At 49.1% G+C, this 22,550-nt stretch overlaps 2 protein-coding genes across 4 annotated transcripts in view; one reads left to right on the forward strand and one right to left on the reverse strand.

Annotated features, from left to right (window-relative positions):
• RTN3 (reticulon 3) overlaps positions 1–13,706 on the forward strand; it is a 62,564-nt gene extending 48,858 nt beyond the window's left edge. For all 3 annotated transcript variants that reach the window (XM_032414327.1, XM_032414329.1, XM_032414328.1), the window contains 6 exons: positions 4,308–4,515; positions 6,881–7,019; positions 7,479–7,548; positions 8,345–8,391; positions 9,853–9,911; positions 11,563–13,706. In XM_032414327.1, the coding sequence (XP_032270218.1) occupies positions 4,308–4,515; positions 6,881–7,019; positions 7,479–7,548; positions 8,345–8,391; positions 9,853–9,911; positions 11,563–11,608 (569 nt within the window). In that variant the 3' untranslated portion in view covers positions 11,609–13,706. The remainder of the gene's footprint in view (positions 1–4,307; positions 4,516–6,880; positions 7,020–7,478; positions 7,549–8,344; positions 8,392–9,852; positions 9,912–11,562) is intronic.
• Positions 13,707–17,074: 3,368 nt separating this feature from the next.
• Positions 17,075–22,425, reverse strand: CUNH11orf95 (chromosome unknown C11orf95 homolog). The gene is made up of 5 exons (XM_032414330.1): positions 22,287–22,425; positions 19,589–20,086; positions 18,640–19,026; positions 17,838–18,395; positions 17,075–17,598 (listed from the first exon to the last, which is right to left on the reverse strand). Exons 1-5 carry the CDS (start codon positions 22,423–22,425, stop codon positions 17,132–17,134), a joined length of 2,049 nt encoding a protein of 682 aa, XP_032270221.1. The 3' UTR covers positions 17,075–17,131.
• Positions 22,426–22,550: the final 125 nt, after the last annotated feature.

Consider the following 22,550-nt stretch of genomic DNA (forward strand, 5'->3'; position numbering starts at 1 on the left):
TCAGTTATTAGGCGTCTGCCTTCGGCTCAGGTCATGATCCCAGGCTCCTGGGATCCCACTCCCCCTGCTTGTGTTCCCTCTCTTGCTGTGTCTCTCTCTGTCAAATAAATAAATAAAGTCTTTAAAAAAAAAAAGATTTTATTTATTTATTTGAGAGAGCGGCAGAGGGAGAGGGAGAAGCATTGGCTCCCGCTGAGTAGGGAGCCCAATGCGGGTCTCGATCCTAGGACCCTGGGATCATGACCTGAGCCGAAGGCAGACGCTTAACCGAGTGAGCCACTCAGGTGCCCCTTTTGCCTTTTTCTTCATGTGTTTGGTCCTCCTAACTCTTCCTCCACGATCAGAGGACAGCATTTCCAGACTGCCAAGTTCCTTTCTTTGGTATTGTATGCTCAGAATCCTTGGTCCGCTGTACTTGATAGGCTCCAGGTGCAGAAACTTAGCCTCTCATAGATTGAGAGAGATCGTCAGGAAACAAATGCAAACTGTGGTTATTAGCCCATGTTTTAAGCACTTATGAACAGATTTAAAGAAAAATAAAGCAGAATAAGGAGATGGAGTGTGATCAAAGGATGGGGATGTTAGGTGGGGTGGGCAGTCTGAGGGAAGTAGCCCATGAACCAGGACCCAAATGAGGTGAAGGGGCAAATCATGTGACTTTGTGGAGGAAGAGCATCCCAGACAGAGGTTTGAGGGATTAACCAGCTTTTCCTTTCCCTCTGTTATCCGCCCCCCCTTTAATCAGTGTGTCCCTTTTCTAGACCAGACCATAATTCTACCATTGATTTTTTTTAAGACCCAGCCTAGGGCCTTAATACTGTTGTGCAGGTTGTGTACTGCACACCTCTAGGGGACACCATTCACATGTGTACTCATTGTAGGTTTGACTATTTCTTATGACAGTTTTCCAGCAGATGGCAGCAAGGTTCATGAGGACAGGGTGGCTTTTGCTAATCTAGATTTACATATAGGCTAGTGTCATTACCCCTCTTTGATACATTCAAGTCTTTTTCTCTCTGGACCCCAGTCTTACCCTGTAAGCTTTTCTTTCTTTCTTCTCTTTCTGTCTTTCATTCAAATATTTCAAACTTAAACAATTGCAACTATAGTACAAAAAACTCCCATATAACCTTCACTCTAGTTCAACAGTTGTTAACATTTGCCTACTTTTGCTTTATCTCTCCTTTCCCCGCTCCATAGATCCATGTTTTTTCTTTTTTTTTTTTTTTTTTTTTATTTATGTGTTTATTTATTTGAAGGCTGATGCTTAACCGACTGAGCCACCCAGGCCCCAATGTATGTTTTTTCCTGAACTATATAAGAGCTGATTGCAAACATCCTGCCCCTTTACACCCCTACTTTGGAGTGTTTGTTTTTGTCTTCGTTTTTGAACAAGAATTTTGTTCAAGAATTTACATAGCCACAGTACACTTACCATATTTAGGAAATTTAATATTGATACAGTATAGTTGACCCTTGAACATCGCAGTAAGGGGCACTGAGCGCCATGTAGTTGAAAATTCCCATAGAACGTTTGATTCTCCAAAAACTTAACTACTCGTGACATGCTGTTAACCAGAAGCCTTACCACTAACATGAACAGTCAGCTAATACACATTTTGTATGTTATATGCATTGTATACTGTATTCTTAGAGTAAGCCAGAGAAAAGAAAATGTTATTAAAGTCAAAAGGAAGAAAAAATACATTTACAAGTACTATACTATATCAGAAAAAAATCCACAAAAATGACCCATGCAGTTCAAACACGTGTTGCTCAAGGATCACCGGTGCTTTTATCAGTTATATAGTACACATTCAAATTTTGTCTGTTGTCCCAGTGGTGTCCTTTAGAGCCTTTTTTTTTTTTTTTTTAAGATTTTATTTATTTGACAGAGAGAGAGACACAGCAAGAGAGGGAACACAAGCAGGGGAAGTGGGAGAGGGAGAAGCAGGCTTCCTGCCGAGCAGGGAGCCCAATGTGGGGCTCGATCCCAGGACCCTGGGATCATGACCTGAGCCGAAGGCAAATGCTTAAGGACTGAGCCACCCAGGCGCCCCTTTAAAGCCGTTTTTACACCTTTATCCAGTGTTCAGTCTATAATCATCACACTTGGCATTTATGTGTTGTCAGATCTTACCTCCTTTATTTTTTGCTGTTTTTTTATTGAAGAATAAGTACAATGTTACATTAACTTCAGATGTACAGTGTAATGATTCAGCAGTTCTGTACATTACTCAGTGCTCATCACAGTAAGTGTACTTACTCTAAACCCCCTTCAGCTATTTCACCCACCCCCACCCAACCTCCCCTCTGGCAACCACCAGTTTGTTCCCTGTAGTTAAGAGTCTGGTTTTTTTGTCTCTTTTTTCTTTGTTCATTTGTTTTGTTTATTAAATTCCACATATGAACGAAATCATACGATACTTGTCTTTCTCTGTTTGACTTATTTCACTTAGTGTTGTACCCTCTAAGTCCATCCATGTTGTTGTAAATTTCTCAGTCTGGGTTTGTCTGGTGTTTTCTTATTAGATCTAGGTTTTATGTTTTTGGCAAGAACACCACAGAAGTGATGTTGTGTCCTCAGTGCATTACACCAGGAGGCACATGGTATCTGTTCCATTCCGAAGCATTCTGTGTTGAAACTGTGCTTGTGGTCTTAGGAACAGTGACGTCTATATATTAGGACTCTGACTGTAGGAATCCTGCTTAGTATTTGCTCTCATAAGAGGGCAGCACTCTGTTCAGCTTTCCTGTCCAACTAGGTGAGTCTGGGACTCTCACCTTCCCATCAGGAATCATAATGCCTCTTACTTCTCCTAGTGTCACATCCCTTGGCTGGAATCTCTGAACCAGTGATTATTTCTTCTCTACAATCAGCATACCTTTAGTGTGAAAGTTTCAAGTTAGGTTCCGTTGGCTCCAGCAAGGTTAGGCTTCAGAGTTGAGTATTGTAGCTGGAATATGGGGAAGAACTAGGTGCCAGGGGGTCCACTTGAACAGATTCAAGTTCATTTTACCCTCAGTCACAGTCTTGCAGGCCTATCATATTTTAGTTGTAGTTAAAATTTGAGTGTTTACTGCATGTCATTTACAAAGCATTCTATTGCATTGGCCTCCTATAAAAACAACTCTAGAAAATAGATGTTACTTTCTTTATTTTACAAAAGAAAAAACAAAGGTTTAGAAAGGTCATTTAAGACAATATGGCTAAAAATTACCAGGACTCAAACCTGTCTCTCCAACTCCAAAGCCCTTGCCCTTCTTCCTTTTTTTTTTATTTTATTTTTTTAAGATTTTATTTATTTGCGAGAGAGAGAATGAGAGACACAGAGCATGAGAGGGAGGAGGGTCAGAGGGAGAAGCAGACTCCCTGCTGAGCAGGGAGCCTGATGTGGGTCTCGATCCCGGGACTCCAGGATCATGACCTGAGCTGAAGGCAGTCACTTAACCAACTGAGCCTCCCAGGCGCCCAGCCCTTGCCCTTCTTTATGAACAGAAAAAACCTGCAATAGGACCATTAGTGTCGAAGTTAACCTTCACAGATTGAAAATTCAAATATAGTGTCATTGCTAGATTGAAGGTGATTACTAGAAACTTTTACACACAGTTCTTGAGGTGTCTTTAAGTAGAAGAACTTAGATTTTTCCAGTTTGGCTGTCCCACATCATAAGACCCACTTCCCTGAGACAGTTTCGGTTTATACCTGTTTCCTAATAATTAGTTATAGTGTCCCCATTCATTTTCAGAGGTATAGCGGTTTAGATAATGATGTGGTCCCCTACCTATCATCCTTCCTGAGTTCTCTTCAGATTAACATAGAGACAAAGGTGTTTTGTTGTAGCTAACACTAGTCGAGTTTGGTTTGTTTTTATCCACCACTCTCTTCTGCCTCCACCCAATTTATACATACATTAGCTTTGGTTTTATAGTGACCAAACGAATTTATCGGCCTGGTTTGCTTAATTTAGTCAACAATTAACAAGATTTTATCACACTTACTCTACATCCTTTCTGCTAAAGCATTGCAAGAAATTGACACTTTATCCCATTGTACTTCAGTAGCCATCTCTAAAAAAATACGTTTCTAAGTTTTTGTGAACCTGTCCAGAAACCACAAGAATCTTTTGCAGTATGAGTCCTCACTCCTGACATACAATTTGATTTTCATTTAACAGATTCTCTTAAGGAGGGTTGCGCTTGTAATTGCGTGCTAGTGTAATGCTTCTCAGGTATGCAGGACACAGCCAAAGAGCAGTCCTGGCCACGTGGCTACATGTAACCTGTGTTCCCTTTTCTTTTGGCAGTGCACGATCTGATTTTCTGGCGAGATGTGAAGAAGACTGGGTTTGTCTTTGGCACCACACTGATCATGCTGCTCTCCCTGGCAGCTTTCAGTGTCATCAGTGTGGTTTCTTACCTCATCCTGGCTCTTCTCTCTGTCACCATCAGCTTCAGGGTCTACAAGTCTGTCATCCAAGCTGTACAGAAATCAGAAGAGGGCCATCCATTCAAGTGAGTGGAAGTATCACAAGTAACATTCGACAGTTTAGAGAAGGGGTTTGCCGAGGCTGGGCAGGTCTACCAATCAGACCTGACTAAGTGAAGAATTATAGAGCCTAATGCAGCTGATCCCTTGCATGAACCATCAGCTAGAAACCTTGCCACTTCAAAAGTGACCAAGTTAGGAGCCAAGAACTTTTTGACAAACTAGGGGCTCACACTTTAAGAGCAAAGAAGACTGTCTGAATTCCTGAGCAGGGCCTCCAGGACAGCACCCGGTTAGATGGGGTCCCAAGGACATGCTTAAGTTCCCTATTATAGTTAAATCTTTTTGTTTTGGTTTGGTTTTGATTTTGATTTTTTAAACATTTTTTTATTTAAATTCAGTTAATTAACATAGTGTATTATTAGTTTCAGAGGTAGAGTTCAGTGATTCATCAGTCATAAATAACACCCAGTGCTCATTACATCACGTGCCCTCTTTATTATCCAACACCCAGTTACCCCATCCCCCCACCCACCTCCTCCCATATAGTTAAACCTTAAAACAACTTTGAAATCTCAGTATTGAGGCTGTGCTCTTAGCAATATCAAAATTTGATATGTTTGCTCTTAGTTTTATTACTGATTTCCTTCTTATCTCTCCTTTAGTTTTCTTTTTTTTTTTCCCCTTTAGTTTTCTTAATACCAGGAGCAAGTCTTGAGGCCAGTAGGTCATGCATTTCTAGAATCCACTTGCTAGCTTTCTGTGCTGTAACTTTAACGATGTTTTCCTCTTGGAAATCTTAGCCCATAAACAATTTTAATATTCACAAATGACCGTTTTTTCAAAACCTTTTCGTCATAGGGAAAGAAACTCTTCCATGACCTCTCAAGACTATGACAGAATAAGTGTCTGGCTGCAGCTCTGGTCCTTTTATTTTCTCTTGGTGAAAATAGAAGACAATTTATTTATTTATTTATTTATTTATTTATTTATTTATTTATTTTTTTAAAGATTTTATTTATTTATTTGAGAGAGAGAGAATGAGAGAGAGCACATGAGAGGGGGGAGGGTCAGAGGGAGAAGCAGACTCCCTGCCGAGCAGGGAGCCCGATGCGGGACTCGATCCAGGACTCGATCCAGGGACTCCAGGATCATGACCTGAGCCGAAGGCAGTCGCTTAACCAACTGAGCCACCCAGGCGCCCGAAAATAGAAGACAATTTAAACTATATGTGGCATTTAAAAAGTTATCGCAAATTAATTTTAACAAATCAGTAGCTGCTCACTGAGTGAATAAATGTGACTTTTGCTACAAGCTCAGATGTCTTAGCAGCGTTTTTCCTCTTCTGCAGGACACTGTTATGGAATATAAAATGTGTTTTGTCAAGTTGTATGAATTACAGCATCTAATTTTTATAACTTTTGTATTTGGTAGTAAATATTTTCTTAATAAATAGGAAAGGAAAGCATGCCTGTTGCTTTTCTCTTTTTTCCACAAGACTATAGGCTCTTTAAGGCAAAAGCAGTTTTCTCTTTCCTGATATGTCAGTGCATAGCAGAGGGTCTGATGCTCAGTAGGCACTCAGTAAGTACCGAGTGAAGGAACAAGTTATGAGCACATGGTTACATCTCAATTCTGTAGTGCATCTGCAAACAGAACCCAAGTCTGTCTTTTTCTATAGTTGTCCACCCTATCAAACTCAGTATCTCCACTCTCCTTTTTCTTTTGTTAACAAATATTTTATAATGCCTCTTTTATCATTTTGAAATGAAATTCGTAGATATCTATTAACAAAATTTCAAAAATAGACTGTAATTGTAATATAAAGGAATAAGATAGAAAGTCATTTATAGTAAAATAATATATATTCCAGTCAATATTTAACTGCTTGGACATGACTACACGCACACAAAACAATAGAGACATTAGATACTTGTACTTAGATGTATAATCTCCAGTACAGATGTGATTTTCCAAAGTAGTGTAAAATATCTTAGTAAAGTTTAGCATAAACAAAATACAGTTTTTTTAGAAAATTCAGGATATGTTAAAACTGGGGAAAATACCTTGTTTTTATATGTTCTGGGCTTTTGATAATTATAAATGAGTTCACCTTCATAAATATCCTGTGAGGCAGTAAAAGTTATGCAGGGCATAGGACAATTCTTTATTGTGTATGAATGTCCCACACTTTGCAGACATCTGGCATCTTTGCTTCTGCTCACTGAAAGACAGTGGTGCCCTCTCCCCAGCCCATGAAAGCAAAAAATGCCCCTACAGATTTCTAAAATGTGCCCTTGGGGGAATTTCACACTCTAAATAACTGCTCTACTAACAGAAAGAGATCTTCTTCCTTGTCAAATGTATGACTGTTGTTTTTTCTTCTGGAAGAGCCTACCTGGATGTAGACATTACTCTGTCCTCAGAAGCTTTCCATAATTACGTGAATGCTGCCATGGTGCACATCAACAGAGCCCTGAAACTCATTATTCGTCTCTTTCTGGTGGAAGATTTGGTTGACTCCTTGAAGGTTAGTTGCTTCTACAGCTTTTGGTGGTGAGGCTGAGGAAAACCAGGGACTAGGTTATAATTCAGAGGAAAAACAGTAAATAAATGTATGCAAATGTATTTTGCATAAAAACAAATGTATGCTTATCTCAATCAACCTGTGAAAAATGGGGATAGGAGTCAGTAGAGAAGACATCTCCTACACCTGTAGAACTAAGTGCCCTCCCAACAAGGGCACCGTCATTGACAGAAATGCAGTCACAGTCTGTCTTTGAGCTTAAGAGGACTACAGAATTCTCGGATGCACACTGCCAACGTATGGTGCAGACGGTGTGTAACCTTCATTGTGAAATTATAATTATGTATGGCATACATCACTAAATTTATGCAGACTTAATTGGCAAGAGGAGAATGGCATCAGTTAACCTAAATTTTGCATTATGATTGTTCCTGCTTAACCCTCTGATGTTGGCCTTCACAGCTGGCTGTCTTCATGTGGCTTATGACCTATGTTGGTGCTGTTTTCAATGGAATCACCCTTCTGATTCTTGGTAAGGTGACAAGGAAAATGTCTCCATGCTCTTTGAAGTACAACTAGCCTTGAACAACTCAGGTTTGAACTGTGGGGGTCCACTTATACGCAGATTTTTTACAGTACAGTATTGCAAATGTATTTTCTCTTAGGATTTTCTGACTAATGTTTTCTTTTCTCTAGCTTACCTTATTGTAAGAATACAGTGTATAATACATATAACATACGAAATATGTGTTAATTGACTGTTCTTGGTAACACTTCTGGCCAACAGTAGGCTGTTAGTAAAGTTTGGCGGGGGGGGAGTCAAAAGTTATATGCAGATTTTTGACTGCATGGGGTATCCGTGCCCCTAATCCCCACGATGTTGAGGGGTCATCTGTAATTGGTAAAAGTAGGAGCCAAGAGAATGCCCAGCATGTCTCCACTCCTTCCATGTGGCCCAGCCTTTAACATCCATAAACCTTGAATTAGATGTTGGAAGAACCTGTGTTTGTGGCCATAGGTTTTTTGAAAGGTCTTAACTATAAAGAAATATCAAAACAACCAGAAGTAAAGGAGAGTTGTCTACATTTGGTTTAAATATGGGGATCTTATAGAAATCATTTTCATAATCTGGAAATTATTTGTGATACAAAGAAAGCCTGTGTACCTCTAGCTACCTATCCTTAAATGAGAGCCCTAGGTAGGATTTCTCATATTGAAGATCTGTGTTTCCCTATATTTCATGAGGAAAAATGTGTGTGTTACTTGAGTCTTGGGTCTTTTTGACTGTCTCACATTTATACTTGCCGTGTCCTGTGATTCTCTTACAGCCGAACTGCTTATTTTCAGTGTCCCCATTGTCTATGAGAAGTACAAGGTGAGCGCTTGTCTGTCTCGAATCAGATATGCCTGTTGATGTATGACTAGCTTTAGTTTATTTTTTAGGCATTGAAGGTTTGGAGTGATCATTTTCTTTTTTTTTTAAGGATTTATTTACTTATTTGAGAGAGAGAGAGAGAGTGCACAAGCGGGAGGGGCAGAGGGAGGAGGAGAGAGACTCTCAAGCAGGCTCCACGCCCAGCTTGATCTCACGACTCTTGAGATCACGACCTGAGCGGAAACCAAGAGTTGGACACTTTACTGACTGAGCCACCAGGGCCCCATGAGCGATCATTTTGTAACCATTTCTGCAGTCTAAGTTTGTAAGTCAGGAGCCTGTAAGAAATAGTGGTTTCCTGTACCAAGAGAAACTGAATGTTTAGGAGAGAGAAGGGTAGGAAGGTATATTTTTATGCCTTGTTGGGGGTCTTTTAAGTATTTCATGTGGATGCATTATCTGTTCAAAAAAAGAAGTTGAAAAAATGCTTAAATAAATAAAAGCTGGTGTCCGAAAAGAAATTTAAACTATCGAGGCTATTATGGGAATCCATCTATGTGAAGAGATGTTTGCATCGTGGAATGGTGAATACAAAGCCTTGCTAGATGCTATGAGTTTATTCTTTACAGATTAAGTCATCAATCAACAGGCTTTATTTATGCCTTTTGGTATTAAATGAATTAGTCTTACCTAGGAGCCAGAACACATTTGTGATTACAGAATATAGATTAAATAGACCGTTTTTAGTATTCAGAAAATGCTTTACTCCAGTATCTGTAAAGGAAACACCTAAAAAGTAAAACCTTAGCAAAACAAATGAGTGATTTTTACTTCAACAGAGTATTATAAGGTGTTTATGGCATAATTTAAAGTCTGAAACCCGAAGGGTCTTTTTGGGTTTTGTTTTGTTTATGTGGGCTTCACGCCCAGCATGGAGCCCAGCGCGGGGCTTGAACTCAAGACCTGAGCTGAGATCAGGAGTTGAGTGAGCCATCCAGGCACCCCTAATACCTGAATTTTTTGGGTTTTTGTTTGTTTTTAAGATTTTATTTGAGAGAGAGAGCAAGAGAGCACAAGCAGGGGGGAGAGAGAGAAGCAGGCTTCCCACTGATCAGTGAGCCTGATGTGTGGGGCTTGACTTACTGAGCCACCCAGGTGCCCCAATACCTGAAGTTTTTAAAATACTCATAAAAACTGGGCATCATTGGGGCAGCTGGCTGGCTCAGTCAGTAGAGCATGTGACTCTTGATCTCAGGGTCGTGAGTTCAAGCCCTGTGCTGAGTGTGGAGCCCACTTAAAATAAAAAATAATAATAAATTTTAAAAACTGGCATTGTTTTCATTTCCCAGAACATGCAATAGTGTTTTTAAAAAATGGTTAACACTAGGAAACAGAACATTACCTTCAGGAAAATTGTTAATCTGTGTGTTGCCATAACTGAGTCTCTTCCCTTCCTTAAAGACCCAGATTGATCACTATGTTGGCATCGCCCGCGATCAGACCAAGTCGATTGTTGAAAAGTAAGTATGCTTTAGTTCCGCATTTTATCAGAACGTGTTGCTTTTCTTCCCCAATTATTTTTAGCCTCCTCTATAAAATACTGATTCAAAGAAAGGAATTTTCATCCTTCTTCTTTAAAAAACATCCTTTGTGTCTTAAGATCAATGGAATGAGAAGCTTTGCCTTTCTGAATTGGCCTTGTAAGTGTATGCAGCTGCCCGCCTGCGTGCATCAATTTTAAGCCAAACTCTTCCTTCTCTTTTCAGAAATAAGAGTTTTACTAAATAAATGACTCAAGGCACAATGCTACCTTTCCTAAAACTACCAAATCCCTGTTTTCTCTTTTTTTTTTGAACCAATTTAATATTAAAATCAAGTAATAAAATATTGGTAGACATTTCTATGACTCCTTCTACCAAGGAACCATTTGGGGTTTTTTGTTTGGGGTTTTTTTTGTTTTTGTTTTTGTTTTTTTGCCTTTTTTTTTTTTGTAATTATGGCAAATACTAAGGAACCCACACTTCTTATTGAGATGTTAACGTTTTTTCATATTCAGATATTTAAGAAATAAAACACAAGCAGCTAAATCTTTTTTGTTTTGTTTTGTTTTTTAAAGATTTTATTTATTTATTTGACAGAGAGAGAGATAGCGAGAGCAGGAACACAAGCAGGGGGAGAGGGAGAGGGAGAAGCAGGCTTCCTGCCGAGCGGGGAGCCCAATGCGGGGCTCGATCTCAGGACCCTGAGATCATGACCTGAGCTGAAGGCAGACGCTTAACGACTGAGCCACCCAGGCGCCCCAGCTAAATCTCTTTTGTGCGCGCACGCGCACACACACACACACCTGCCGCCCCAGTCCCTTTCACACCTCAGATTTTAGTGTTTTTTCCAGTTTTGATAAGTGGAAACTATGAATATATGCCCACCGCTCTGGCTTGATGCCAGGGTCTTTACTTGCTCTTTTGCTTTTTCAGGTATACATTAGAGCTAAAACCAGGCAAGGACAGTTAGCACAAATCCGTATCTGGTTGCTGTTTACTCCTGATTGTGAAATACGGACATAGCTTAGCTTTAAAACTGATGTCTTGGTCAGTCCCTTCTGTGGGATCTAGGATTTGTGAGGAGTGGCTTTGACATTGGCTGAGAGGTATGTGAATGACCTTAGCGATGGCTAACCTTAATGCACAAAATGAAGGGTAGCTTTGGTGTTCTGTGAGGGGCCGGAAACTGTTGCCAGCTCTTGTAGTCTTTTTATCTGTCACCTTGACCCTTGACTTCTGGTTCCTTTTGTGGCACTAGTGGGTCACTAGCATTCCCAGAGGAACGGATTCTTGCACTGCCAGCGTGTGGAACACAGCAGGCGTTACGCCCACATACCCCTTATTCTTCTCTGGAGGCCCCAGTGAGGGATGCAAGAGGTGCAGGCAGTGAAAGAGGACAGGCTGCAGGCATGATGGCAGGGAGTGGGGATGGAACTTTGCAGACCCCTCGGCTCATCCCAGACCAGACTTGGCCCCTGCCTCTTTTCATCCAGAATAAGCCCTGTGGAGATGGGAGATTATTTGTCACATTGCTCCGGCAAGTCCAGGGCTGTCTTTCGGTGTCACTGTTGAAGTAAAAACCTACAACTAATGTCTGTTTTCACCTTTTTCTTTTTTTTTTCTTCAATAGGATACAAGCAAAACTCCCCGGAGTCGCAAAAAAGAAGGCAGAATAAGTACATGGGAACCAGAAATGCAACAGTTACTAAAACACCACTTAATAGTTATAACGTTATTACTTGTACTATGAAGGAAGTGCTCAGTGTCAGCTCGAGCCTGCATTCCAAGCTTCTTTTTCTTAATTTGGTGTTTTCTCCCCTCCTTTCCCTTTACCCTCAGTATCAAGCACAAGAATTGTTGGACTAAAAAAAGAACTGATATCTTAGGACCCAAAAGAATAAAGAGAGAGTCAAATTAATAGGATAAATCAGTACCTTAATGGTGGTGGAGCTTTTACTTGTAGCTTGAAAGGGGAGAGATTGGAGGTCAAGGAGAAAATGAAAGATAAAGCACTGCTCTTGGACTCTGCTATCCAGTTCTCAAGGACTAGTCTTACACAGCTTCCCATCAGAGTTTTACCCTTATTTTTAAGTTAAGAAATAATGATTAACTTATGAGGAAATTATCTGGGGACAAGAGTGGGATTCCTTCCCATGGGGTTTTTGGCAGCCCTCTGATCCCATCTTCCTGCCCCACAATGTGAGCAGCTACTCGTGATATTCCTCTTCTTCACGTAATGCTATAACTTCCAACTCTATGAATAACCTGTAGGTGATAGAGTTCCTGATTCCCAGAATGCCATCTGGGAACCAAGAATGGAAATGGAAGGTGGGGCTGGGACAACCCTCCCCTCCCGCTCACCCCTAGGAAAGGAAAGTCTCTGCCATTTGGGAGGGTGGCGTCTGTGTCTATTCTCGTAGGCACCAGTTCTGAGCTTTAGTTTGAGAACTCATTCCTGAATGTGCTTTCCTCCTTCTTCCCTGCCCACCTCACCTCGAGTTTAATAAATATGGTTGTACTTTTCTTATTATGAAATAAATGTCTGTAACTGCTGTACACTGCTGTAAACTTGTTAGAGAAAAAAATAATCTGCATGTGGGCTCCTCAGTTGTTGAGTTATTGTAATCCTGTCTCAGTCCATGGGGGGGGGGAACATTCTCAAGAGGTGAATACAGAAACATAAAAGGCCTTTTTTGCTTTTATCTTTTCTCCGCAGCTTCCTCCTTCACATGCTACATCTTTAACCTATGCTTATCATTGTATCCTAAGGACCAAAGCCAAGCTGGCTTGAGAGGAGATTTTGTGTGTGTCTGTGGTTAAGAGACCACAAATTAGTGTAAGAAAGTATGTTCTGTGGTTCATATGGAGTTTTAACTTTGAGGCTAGCTTTACGTGTGTGTTATGTTTTGAGGGTTCCTTTCATCTTCAGGCACGTAAAATGTCTCAGCACCTCTGTCATGGCCCAGGGTGCTCCTTTTGAGAGTGTTTTCCAAGAAGTTTTAGGTGAGGGCAACCAGGCAGGACCAGATTGTGTGGATGGGCTCCGTGTGCAATTAAAAGATAAACAGAACAACCCAGACAGACATCAGATGGAGGGCGATCAGGAATCTGATTCCTGTTGAGACAAGTGTCTTTCTCCCTTTCCAACATGAAAATTCAGTCAACTTGAAAGAAGTCATCTGTGAGTTCCTTCAGGTTGTAAAACTTGTGGTCATGGTAATCCAGAGGGAATGTGCGCTGGTGACTTTAAAGTAAGGGCTACAGTCTTTGATGGTCCCAAAGCACTGCAACTCTGTAGAAGGTAGTGGAAGTTTTCTTTCTACTGTTTTGGAAAAGTTACTTCAGCCATTTAGATGGGTAAAAGGTACCCTTGCCTTACTCCATTTTCCTATTTACTTAGCCCCCTTTCCTTTTTAATGTTTAAGCTGATTTCACATTGTCCATCCTATCTTATGCCCTCCCAAGAAGTCAGTGCACTGATCAACTTTTTGGGCTTCCCCTCCAAAGGACCCTTCTCTGCACTGGAAGCCTCCACACCTAGCTCTTTTGTTTTGTTACTGCTGTGTTTAGGTAATTGGACAGATCTTTGTGCCACACAGGAATTTTTTTTTTTTTAAGGAAAATCTATAGATGAACTATTACTAATGAAACTGTGTGTGCGTGTATGTGCGTGCAACATAAAAATACAGTAGCACCTAAGGAACTTGAATCTTGGTTCCTGTAAAACTGCAAATTGATGTGGTATTAATTAAAAAAAACAAAAAACAAAACACAGTGACTGTGGTGTCATTCTGCTAACTTTATTCTTTATACATACAGTTTGGGTAAAGTAAGAACCAGGCTTCCACCGGCCCCCATCCCCACTCCACTTTTGAGGCTTTAAAAAGCAACTAATAGTTGAGATTGGTAATGATTCCCAAGATTGCAGAATTTCCATAGGAGAGCAAAGCTGTGCGTTTTCTTTCTGAAAGATCACAGCGACCCTCTTAAGAGGTGACCTCAGAAGAAAGAGGATGAGGAGTGGAAGGGGCCAGAGGGTCTGCTGTCCCAGTTCAGCCGCACCCCAACCTCGGAGGGTCGCCTGCCTGCAGCGGGAAGCAGCCTGTACATCACAGAGTCAGTCACCGTGGAAAGTGGAGACCACATACATCAGAACTTTATCCCTTCAGATTTATTCTTCCCCAAAACTAAGGCTGCCATGACCCTTAAGCTGGATTTTAAAAAATTTATTCAACATACCTCTTAGAAAACTTAGGCTGAATTTTTTTAAAAATAACTGAAGCAAACAACTTCACAAATACACATACAAATGTTCGAGTAATGTCTCTAACGTGGCATATAAATATGGATTCAGAGTAACATTTACATATTGGCCATAATAGCAAGCATACCATTAACAAAAAATTCATGAAGAAACTTCACCTGTTGATGTCAGACTCCCAAGGCAAGGAGGAGGCACAGAGAGAGGAGGACCACCTGACCCCCCCAACCCAAGAGGCTGTAGGGGCAGTCAAAGCAGGAATCACTGCAGTGGCACTGAGCCCACTCCTGCGCAGATCTTCAGCTTTGTGATCGTTGGAGGGCTTATCAGAAAGGATTGCTGGGTGCCACCCCAGTTTCTGATTCATTGAGATGGGGCCCAAGGATTTGTGTTTCTAGTAGGTTCCGAATGTGATGCTACTGGTCCAATGGCCACACTTTGAGAACCCCCTGGAGTGCTTGGGGCTGCCTCTCAATGAAGACATTCATTCCTATCTTCCCAAGGCCTCCGTCCCTATCTGTCAAAAGGAAAAGCCATTCCTGACCAGCTCTCTGTCCTGGCTTACCTGAACTTTGGCAGTGGGCTTGGGTGACCACAATAGGTCACCCCAATCTGCCTCCTGTTTTTGAACAGGTAAGTAGCAAAAAGTGATAAAAGACTCATTCTGGATCTGAAAATAACATGCATGAAGGAAAGTAAAAGAATGGCAGTGCCCAGCCAGGTGCCATCCATAATCCCTGTTCTCAAGCTCTTAATACTGACTCAAAACCCCTGGAGGTTCAAACATGGAATTCACTTCTCAGGGAATGCTGTCCCTGGTGGCATCTACAACAGAAAATATAATGCCAGAGCCCTTGGCCTCCTGGAGAGGCCATGGGACGGGTGGCCATCAGCCCTGCTCCTGAACTTCTGAGGGAGGAGGCTGCTGCCTGAACCCTGGAGCTGGAGCTGAAGCCTGTGGCGGCCAGAGCTGCCCTGGACGACATTGATCCCATTGATCCCAGAGAGGCGTGCAGGTCTTTGCCATCCCCCGGAGCGTCACTGCGCTCTAACGGACTGCGGCACCCACCACGTGCCGTCCTTCGGCAAGCCCCATGGGAAAAAGAAATCTTAATAATTGACCAGAGATTGGGAGGCAGTGTGGTGTAGTGCAAACAACACTGAGTCGGGAGTTGAGCTTTTTATTCTAGTTCTATACTGCTCCTACCTGGCTGTGTGTGATCATTTCAGTTTCCGAACTTCGCTACCTGTCTGTGGAAGGTGTCGAGGGGGCGGGGTCTGGTTGATCTCCAAGGTCATTCCAACTCTGACAATTTTGAGTTATATAAAAATGCTATAAAATCCATGGTATAAAATCCAATTCCCAATCAGGAAGAGTCAAGGGGACTGGGCCTGAGGCACTTGAACCGTGGGCTCTGGCCTGGGGGTGCTGGGATGAGGAAGGGCTTCCTCTTTGCTGTTTTCCCGCCCACAGAGGCAGCCCCTGGCCCCAGGTGCCAGGGCTCCTCTGCTTCCAGGCCTCGCCCTCAAGTCCCACCTCCCCACTCTCAGGCTGTAAGACCAAAGGAACCGGCCTGGCCATGTGAAGAGCAGACACACGGGCCCAGAGAGGCCTGGAGAGTCACACATTAGTGTGGGATGTTTGGGGTCCCCCATCCCCACCTCTGTCCTCACTCCTTCCTCCTTTAGGTCCTTCCTCCACCACCTCACAGCTTATCTCTGATACACGTATAATAAATAAGACATTTGCACATAAGGGTGACTGGGACAGCTCTCTCCCCGCCCCTCCCCCTTTCATATAAAAGCATTAAATACAGTTTCAAAATAAAATACAAAGAGCAAAAAGGGCCTGATCTCGGGGCCACCTGTTCTCCACAGGAGAATGAATCTACACATCCCACTCGGACCTGCCTGGGAGATCGCGGGGCCCCTTCCCGGCCCCACCGGGCCTGGCGCTGCCGCGGGGAAGAGAAAAGAAGGCCGAGGCCCGGCCCCAGGCCCTTGGGGACTGAGAATGGGTGGCACGTCCAACGTGTACGAAGGGGGACAGGGAGGAGACGGGAAGAGAACGCCAACTGCCGGGACCTCCAGTGCCCCGGGCTCGGACCGACGGGGACGATAGAGCAGGAGTGCCTGACTGAGTCTGGGGGAAAACGGAGGTCTTCGGAGCAGGAAAGGAGCAAAGGAGAAAAGTGCTAATCCCTTTACAAGATTGGGGTCCGGGAAGGCGCGGCAGGAGCGGGAGAGGCAGAAGGGGCCGCGGGGCGCGCTGTCCCCAGAGCCCGCCTGGGAGGCTGGCGCAGCTGCCGGGGGGGCCCCCGCCCAGCTCCGCCCCCGCCTCCGGGCTGCCCGCCCGCGGTCCAAACGTCCTCCCCGCCCGGGCGGGCTCCCGAGCCCCGTCGCCCCGCCCTCCGCTGGAGGCCCTCGTCCGCAGTCCGGGCCTCCGAGCGGCCGCGAATACCAATGAGGACCCGGCAGCAGCCGCCCCCGACCCGGGGGCCGTGCCTGCCGGCGTGCAGCGCCTCAAAGACCTGGGCCCCGGCCTGCGGCCCTCCTGCCCTCCCCCAGCCCTGGGGACCTAATACTGACTGTCGGCAACCCCCACCCGGGCCCGGCGCGGGCGGGAGCTAGAGGCCCTCCGCGCACACACGCTTGGAGGCCGCGATGGCCTCTCGGGAAACGTGGGGCCCAGCGCGGGGAGGGCCAGGGCTCCGCATCCGAGGGGAGCGCGCGCTCCCCGCAGCGCACCGACCAGCCCGGGGGGCTCCGGGGCTCCGAGCGGAAGCCGGCGACCCCACCCAATTCCTATCTCCGCCCGGCCCGGCCAGCGGGGCGGGGGACAGCGGCGGCGGCGGCCAGGGCCGCGGGAAGCAGGGTGTCCGGGCCCGAGGGCCGGCGGAGCACAGGGCGGAGCCGCCCGGCCCGCCCCGCGAGCCCGCTACGCCCGACAGACGGCGCCCGCTTTGAGGTCCGCGCCGCCGTCGCGCGGCGCAGGGGCCGGCGGCCCGAAGCCCTCGTGGCCGTAGCAGCGCAGCGCCGCCTCCTCGTAGGCCTCCAGGATGGTCTGGCGCTCCTCGGGCGTGAAGTCCATGGAGAAGGGGTGCACCTGCAGGATGTGCCGCTTGATGGTGCTGACCTTGAGCGTGGCCAGCGCGCCCCCGCACACCATGCACACCAGGCCGCGCCGGCTGCCGTCGTAGTCCATCAGGTACTCGCCCCGCCAGCGCGGCTGGTAGTTCCGCCGCTGCTCTCGGCTGCGGGGCGGGGGCGGCGGCGGCGGGGGCGGCGGCGGGGGAGGGGGCAGCGGCGGGAAGGCGAGTCCCCCGGGCTCTTGGCCGTCCTCGTCGTCCTCGTCGTCCTCGGCGGGCCGTTCCGACGGCTCCCCTGGGGAAAGCGGGACATCGCCTAGGAAGGGACAAAGGACCGCATTGGAGCCGGCAGAGGGCAAGCCGCCCGCGTCTCGCGCCTCAGCTCCACAGCCGCCCACCTTGGCCCTCCTGCTCCGTCCTCCCCAATCTCCCCTTCAACCTTCCACTCTCCCCGCCCGCTTCCACCCAAGCACTCCCAGCCCTCTGCCCCTTGCCTGGCCCGGGTCCCTGCCCCCGCTCTCCCGCGCCACCTGCTCTGGCCCTGCGCCAGCTCACCCCACCACTCCTCCTCCTCTGGCTCCTCCTCCTCTTCCCCTCCCCCCTCCTCGGAGGCTGCGGCTGTGCCGGGGGCGGCAGGGTCCCCGGGGGACTCGGGGCTGGGCAGCCCCAGGGCCAGCAGGTGAGCGGCCTTCTCGCTCCACTCCTGGGCGATGAGGGCCTTGACAGGCCCGCTGAGGCGCGTGGAGCCCGGGTGGCGCTGGCGGATGTGCCGCTTGATGGTGCTCATCTTGAGCGAGGCCAGCGCGCCCCCGCACACCATGCACACCAGGCCGCGCCGGCCGCCGTCCAGCTCCATGAGGTACTCCAGCCGCCAGCGCTCCTGGTAGCGGCGGCGGCGGTCACGGCCCTGCGGCGACCGGCCCGAAACCCCCACCCTCTCGCCTTCCTCCTCCTCCTCCTCCTCCTCCTCTGCGGGCCCGGGCCTCTCAGGGAGCCAGCCAGCCTCTTCCTTTTTTACGTCTGGGGGACTGAGATCCTGAGAGGACAGGGCTCCAGCAGTGGGGGCGGGGTCCCGGCTCTTTCTGGTCAGGTCCTGGGGGACGAGGTCATCGTCTGTTGGGGAAGGGGTGAGGGAGACGGGCTCAGCCTGGTGGCAGGGCTGCCCTTACCCACGTAGAGGGGTCCTCACCCCAGCCCCAATCTACAGGCCCCAGCCGGTGTGGGGGTGTGTGGGGTGTGTGGTGTGTGTCTCTGCGTGGGTGGGTGTAGAGAGGAGTCCCTCCCGGTTTTGGCCACAGACCCCGCGTTGCAGCCCTAATATGGAGGGTGGGTCTCGGCCCTGGGAGGGGCCTCGCACCTGGTGGGGACCGAGTGAGCTCAGACAGTGTCTTGGGCTGGCCACCCCAGGCTTGCAGCAGGGCGCTGCGCTGGGGGCCGCTGAGCCCCAAGGAGCTGGGGTGCACCTCCAGCACGTGGGCACGGATGTCGTCCAGGTGCAGGCTGGGCAGTGCCCGGCCACAGGCCATGCACACCAGCCGGTTCCCCCGAGGGTCATAGTCCATGAGACACTCTGCCCGGAACCAGTTCTGCAGGGACTCCTTCAGCCTCCGCTCCAGGCGCCGGGCCCCCAGCCCCCTGCTGCCCCCGGCCCTCCGGGAGGCTGAGAGGCGCCGACGCCGAGCCCGGGGTGCCACTGGGCCCCCTCGCCGCTGGCATCGGCTGCCCTCACCAGCTGGGGCTTTGCCTGAAAGGGTTGGAGGGAGGGAAGGAACTGAGATGCTGGCCCTCCAGGGAGCCTCCCCCCCCCCCCCCCCCGCCCCGCCACAGCCAGGTCCTCCACAAGCCTCTCCCTCACTCTTGACTCTGAGCCCCCAGCCTAACCTTTGCCCTGTTCTTCCTCTCTCCTCAGGCCTGAACTCCTCCACCTCCCGATCGTCCTGCTCAAACCCGAAGCTCTACCCACTCCTCCCTGACACCCAGATTCTAGCCCCTTCCCTGGACTTCACTGTCGAGCCATACCTTTCCAGCACCCTCTACTCCCAGCCTTTCCCCCGCCTATCCTCCCCACCTCCACTCTCCTTGATCCTTCTAAAACCACGGAAGGCCAAAGCTATCAGAGATGGTGCAGACCCCTTCCTCTCACTGTCCCTCCCCTGATGTTGTACAGTAAGGGCAATAAGCAGACCCCGCCCCACACAGAGCGGTGACTCGCTCCAGAAAATGAGTTTGTTGGCTGAGAAGCCAGGGCTGGCCCCACCGGGCCCCATCCGCCACCCAGGCCCCTGCCTCTCCATGTCCTGTGTTACCTGGGCCCTTGGGTGGGCAAGCTTGCAGGCTAGCCCCATCCTCCTCCTCTTCCTCTTCCTCTTCCTCCTCCTCCTCAGCCCCCTGGGCCCCCAGGCCCTCGGACTCTCCACAGGCCCCCAGCCCCAAGTGGGCATCCCAGCTGTTGCTGATGACTTCCTTCTCCCGGGGACTCCAGTGCAGGGAGTAGGGGTGCTTTTGGCGGATGTGCCGTTTGATGGTGCTGAGCTTGAGCGTGGCCAGCGAGCTGCCGCACACCATGCACACCATGCCGTGGCGGGCAGGGTTGAAGTCCATCAGGTACTCCAGCCGCCAGTGGTCGTGGTAGTACCGCCGGTGGTCACGGCCGGGAATGCGGCTCTTTCCAGGCCTCGAGGCCCGGGCCTCACAGTGGTCTGAGTATTTCCTGCCTGAAGGTGCTGGGCCCCTGGCCCTGGAGGAGGGCAGGGGGGCACTCCCCCAGGACCCCAAGGCACCCCCTTCCAGCTGAAGATCTTGCCCTGAAGAGGGGGGGAAAAGGGGAGACAGTTTTCAATGCCCGATATCCAGGAAATAAACCCAGGGCTTGGATTTTGCAGAGAAAGGGAGGTGGGGGGAGGGGTCGTTCGGCAGGGGGTAGGGGGGAGGAAAGGGATGACAACAGCAATAAAAGGGATGTGGGAGAGCCTGGAGTCAAAACACTGGCCCTTTACAAAGAGTGAGGACCCTTTAAGAGAGGACCAAGAACAAAAGGATGCCGAGCACTGCTGAGGGACTAGCTCTGACTTTTTAAAAAATAAGGTGAAGGCCAAGGCGGCAGCCAGCTCTGTTCGGCCCCCTTTCTGGCGGCGGGCTGTGAGGGGAAAGCCAGGAGAGCAGCAGGCCGGGCCCTTACGGCCAGAGCAGAGCTGGCAGTGGCAGAACAAAGGGGGCATCTGTCTGCATCCAGGGCTGCACACGGGACCCACCCGTCTGAGGCCCCAGCCAGGAGGGCCCCACCCAAACATCTTCTCCCTTTTTCCAATAATGCCTTAAAGGCAGCCTTCTGAGAGTCCGGTGCTAAGCATGGTCAGTTCCCCAAATGCAGGCACCCATGGGAGGGATCCCCATGACAAAGCTGTCAACACCTCCAGGGAAAGGAGTTTCTAGGACCCTGACTTCCCTACAGTCTGGGAGAGCCGATGACCCTGCAAGGGGATGGCAGGAGGGCCACCGGAGTGGCTACTGAAGATTCTGAGGAAGGGAGTGGCCACCACCCACTGGAGCCCATTAAGTCTTTCTGGGGGTTTATTTTTTGCTCTGGCAGAGAGCCGGCCACTGCCCAGCAATCAAGGGGCAGGCATGGAGAGGCCCAAGCACAGCACACTAACCCAGCAGTGTGCCCTTTTGCCAAACAGGCTGACACCCCAAGCAGTCCCCCACCTTCCCTGCAGCTTGGACCCTATTTTATTTAGAAAAGGGTTTCCTGGCCACATAAGCTGAATGGACAAGTGTGGTCGTGCTCCCACTGGAGAATCTCAGGGTCAGAGAAACAAAAGACAGGACCAGAGAGGACTCCTGTCACCATTGTGGTTTTTTGTTTGTTTTGATTTAAGTAGATCCAAAGCAAAAAGCATTGGCTTCCAAGTCAGAGACCTCGGTTCCAGTATGGTTTCACTGGTAACTTGCTCTGTGATCTTTGATAAGTCATGTGGCTCTCTGGGCCTCAGACTCTTTGTCTGAAAAGGCACTGGGTAGCTAGCTGGTCTCTAAGCATCCTTCCAGCGCCGGATCTAAGCTAGTCTAAGGTGGATTGGCCCTTTAAGAGCCCAAAAAAGGGGAGGAGCTGAGATTCTTTAAAAACAAAAGGGGATGGGGAGTTTCTGGGAGGGGAGCTCCGAGATTAGGGCAGAGTCTCCCTAGCCCGGACAGAACCGTCACGGGTCTTAAGGCGGTGACCCTGCAGCAGGGGAATGAAGAAACAGCGTCCTCTAAGAGCGAACCGGGAGGACGGGCTGGTCCTACTATAGCTGACAAATTGTGGCAAAAATTTCTGAAAAGAAGGGAGGCGATAACGCGCGGACAGGAGGGGGTATCTGCCTTTGTGAGCGAGCCCATCCCTTTAAAAACTACCCGCGGTGGGTCAAGGTAGTGGTGGGGCCCCCAGAGGCGCAAGCCATGCGCTTTCCTAGAAAGAACGTGCCGGGGGGGGGGGGGGAGAGAAAGGTTTCCTGTCTGTAAGCAAGGCCACGGGAGGGGAGGAGCAGCCCGACTTAAAGCAGCGGAGTTCCCAGCTCAGCTCCTCTGGGGGGGAAGCCCCCCGAAAGGGACCCCCCTCAGTCTGGGCAGACTTTTAAGAGACAGCCGGATAAGGGAGACCACCTGGGAGTCTGAAAGAGAAAGGGGCGGGGGCGCAAGTCCAACAACCCACAGCGCGTGCCCCGTGGCGCCGGGCCAGGTCCTTTGGGGACCCTCCGACCTGGCCTCTAAGGCGGGGGCTGCGAGGCCCTTTAAGGGGGAGGGAATCCGCCCGAGCCCCGCGGGCGGACCCCGGGAGCTGGGCGGGGGGCTCCCCCGCTGGCCCTGCAGCCGCGATCCGCGCCCGCCAGGTGGCGCCCCCGGCCGCCCTGCCCGCGTCCCCCCCTTTGTTCGGCGGCGGAGAGGGGCCCGGAGCCCGGAGCCGCAGCCCTCCCCTCCCCCCATGCCGGGGCCCCCGCCCGAGCCGCCGGCCCCAGCTCTTACCGCCGTCGTCCTCCTCGGGTTCCGCGCCGCCGCTCGATCCGGCGGGCGGCAGCCGTCGGCCCCGTGCCGAGGCCGCTGCTGGCCCGGGGCCGCCCCTGCCGCCGCCGCTCCGGCTCCGGTGGTCCCCGCCGGGCTCCATGCGCTGCGCTGCGGAGCGGGGCCCCGGGGCGGCGGGGCGCGGGGCCGCGGGGCCGGCGGCGGCCCGCGCGGGGCGCTCGGTGCTCGGGGCCCCGGGGCGCGGGGCGCATGCACGGGGCGGCTGGC

Source organism: Phoca vitulina, unplaced genomic scaffold (genome assembly GCF_004348235.1).
Source record: "Phoca vitulina isolate PV1807 unplaced genomic scaffold, GSC_HSeal_1.0 scaffold16, whole genome shotgun sequence".
Lineage (NCBI taxonomy): Eukaryota > Metazoa > Chordata > Mammalia > Carnivora > Phocidae > Phoca > Phoca vitulina.

Excerpts from the sequence above, each read along its gene's own strand:
- CUNH11orf95 (XM_032414330.1), bottom strand. The coding sequence starts at position 22,425 with ATGGAGCCCGGCGGGGACCACCGGAGCCGGAGCGGCGGCGGCAGGGGC. Across the intron at positions 19,027-19,588 it reads TTGCCCACCCAAGGGCCCAG|GCAAAGCCCCAGCTGGTGAG; the intron begins GTAACACAGGAC and ends CAACCCTTTCAG. Across the intron at positions 18,396-18,639 it reads GCTCACTCGGTCCCCACCAG|ACGATGACCTCGTCCCCCAG; the intron begins GTGCGAGGCCCC and ends CTTCCCCAACAG.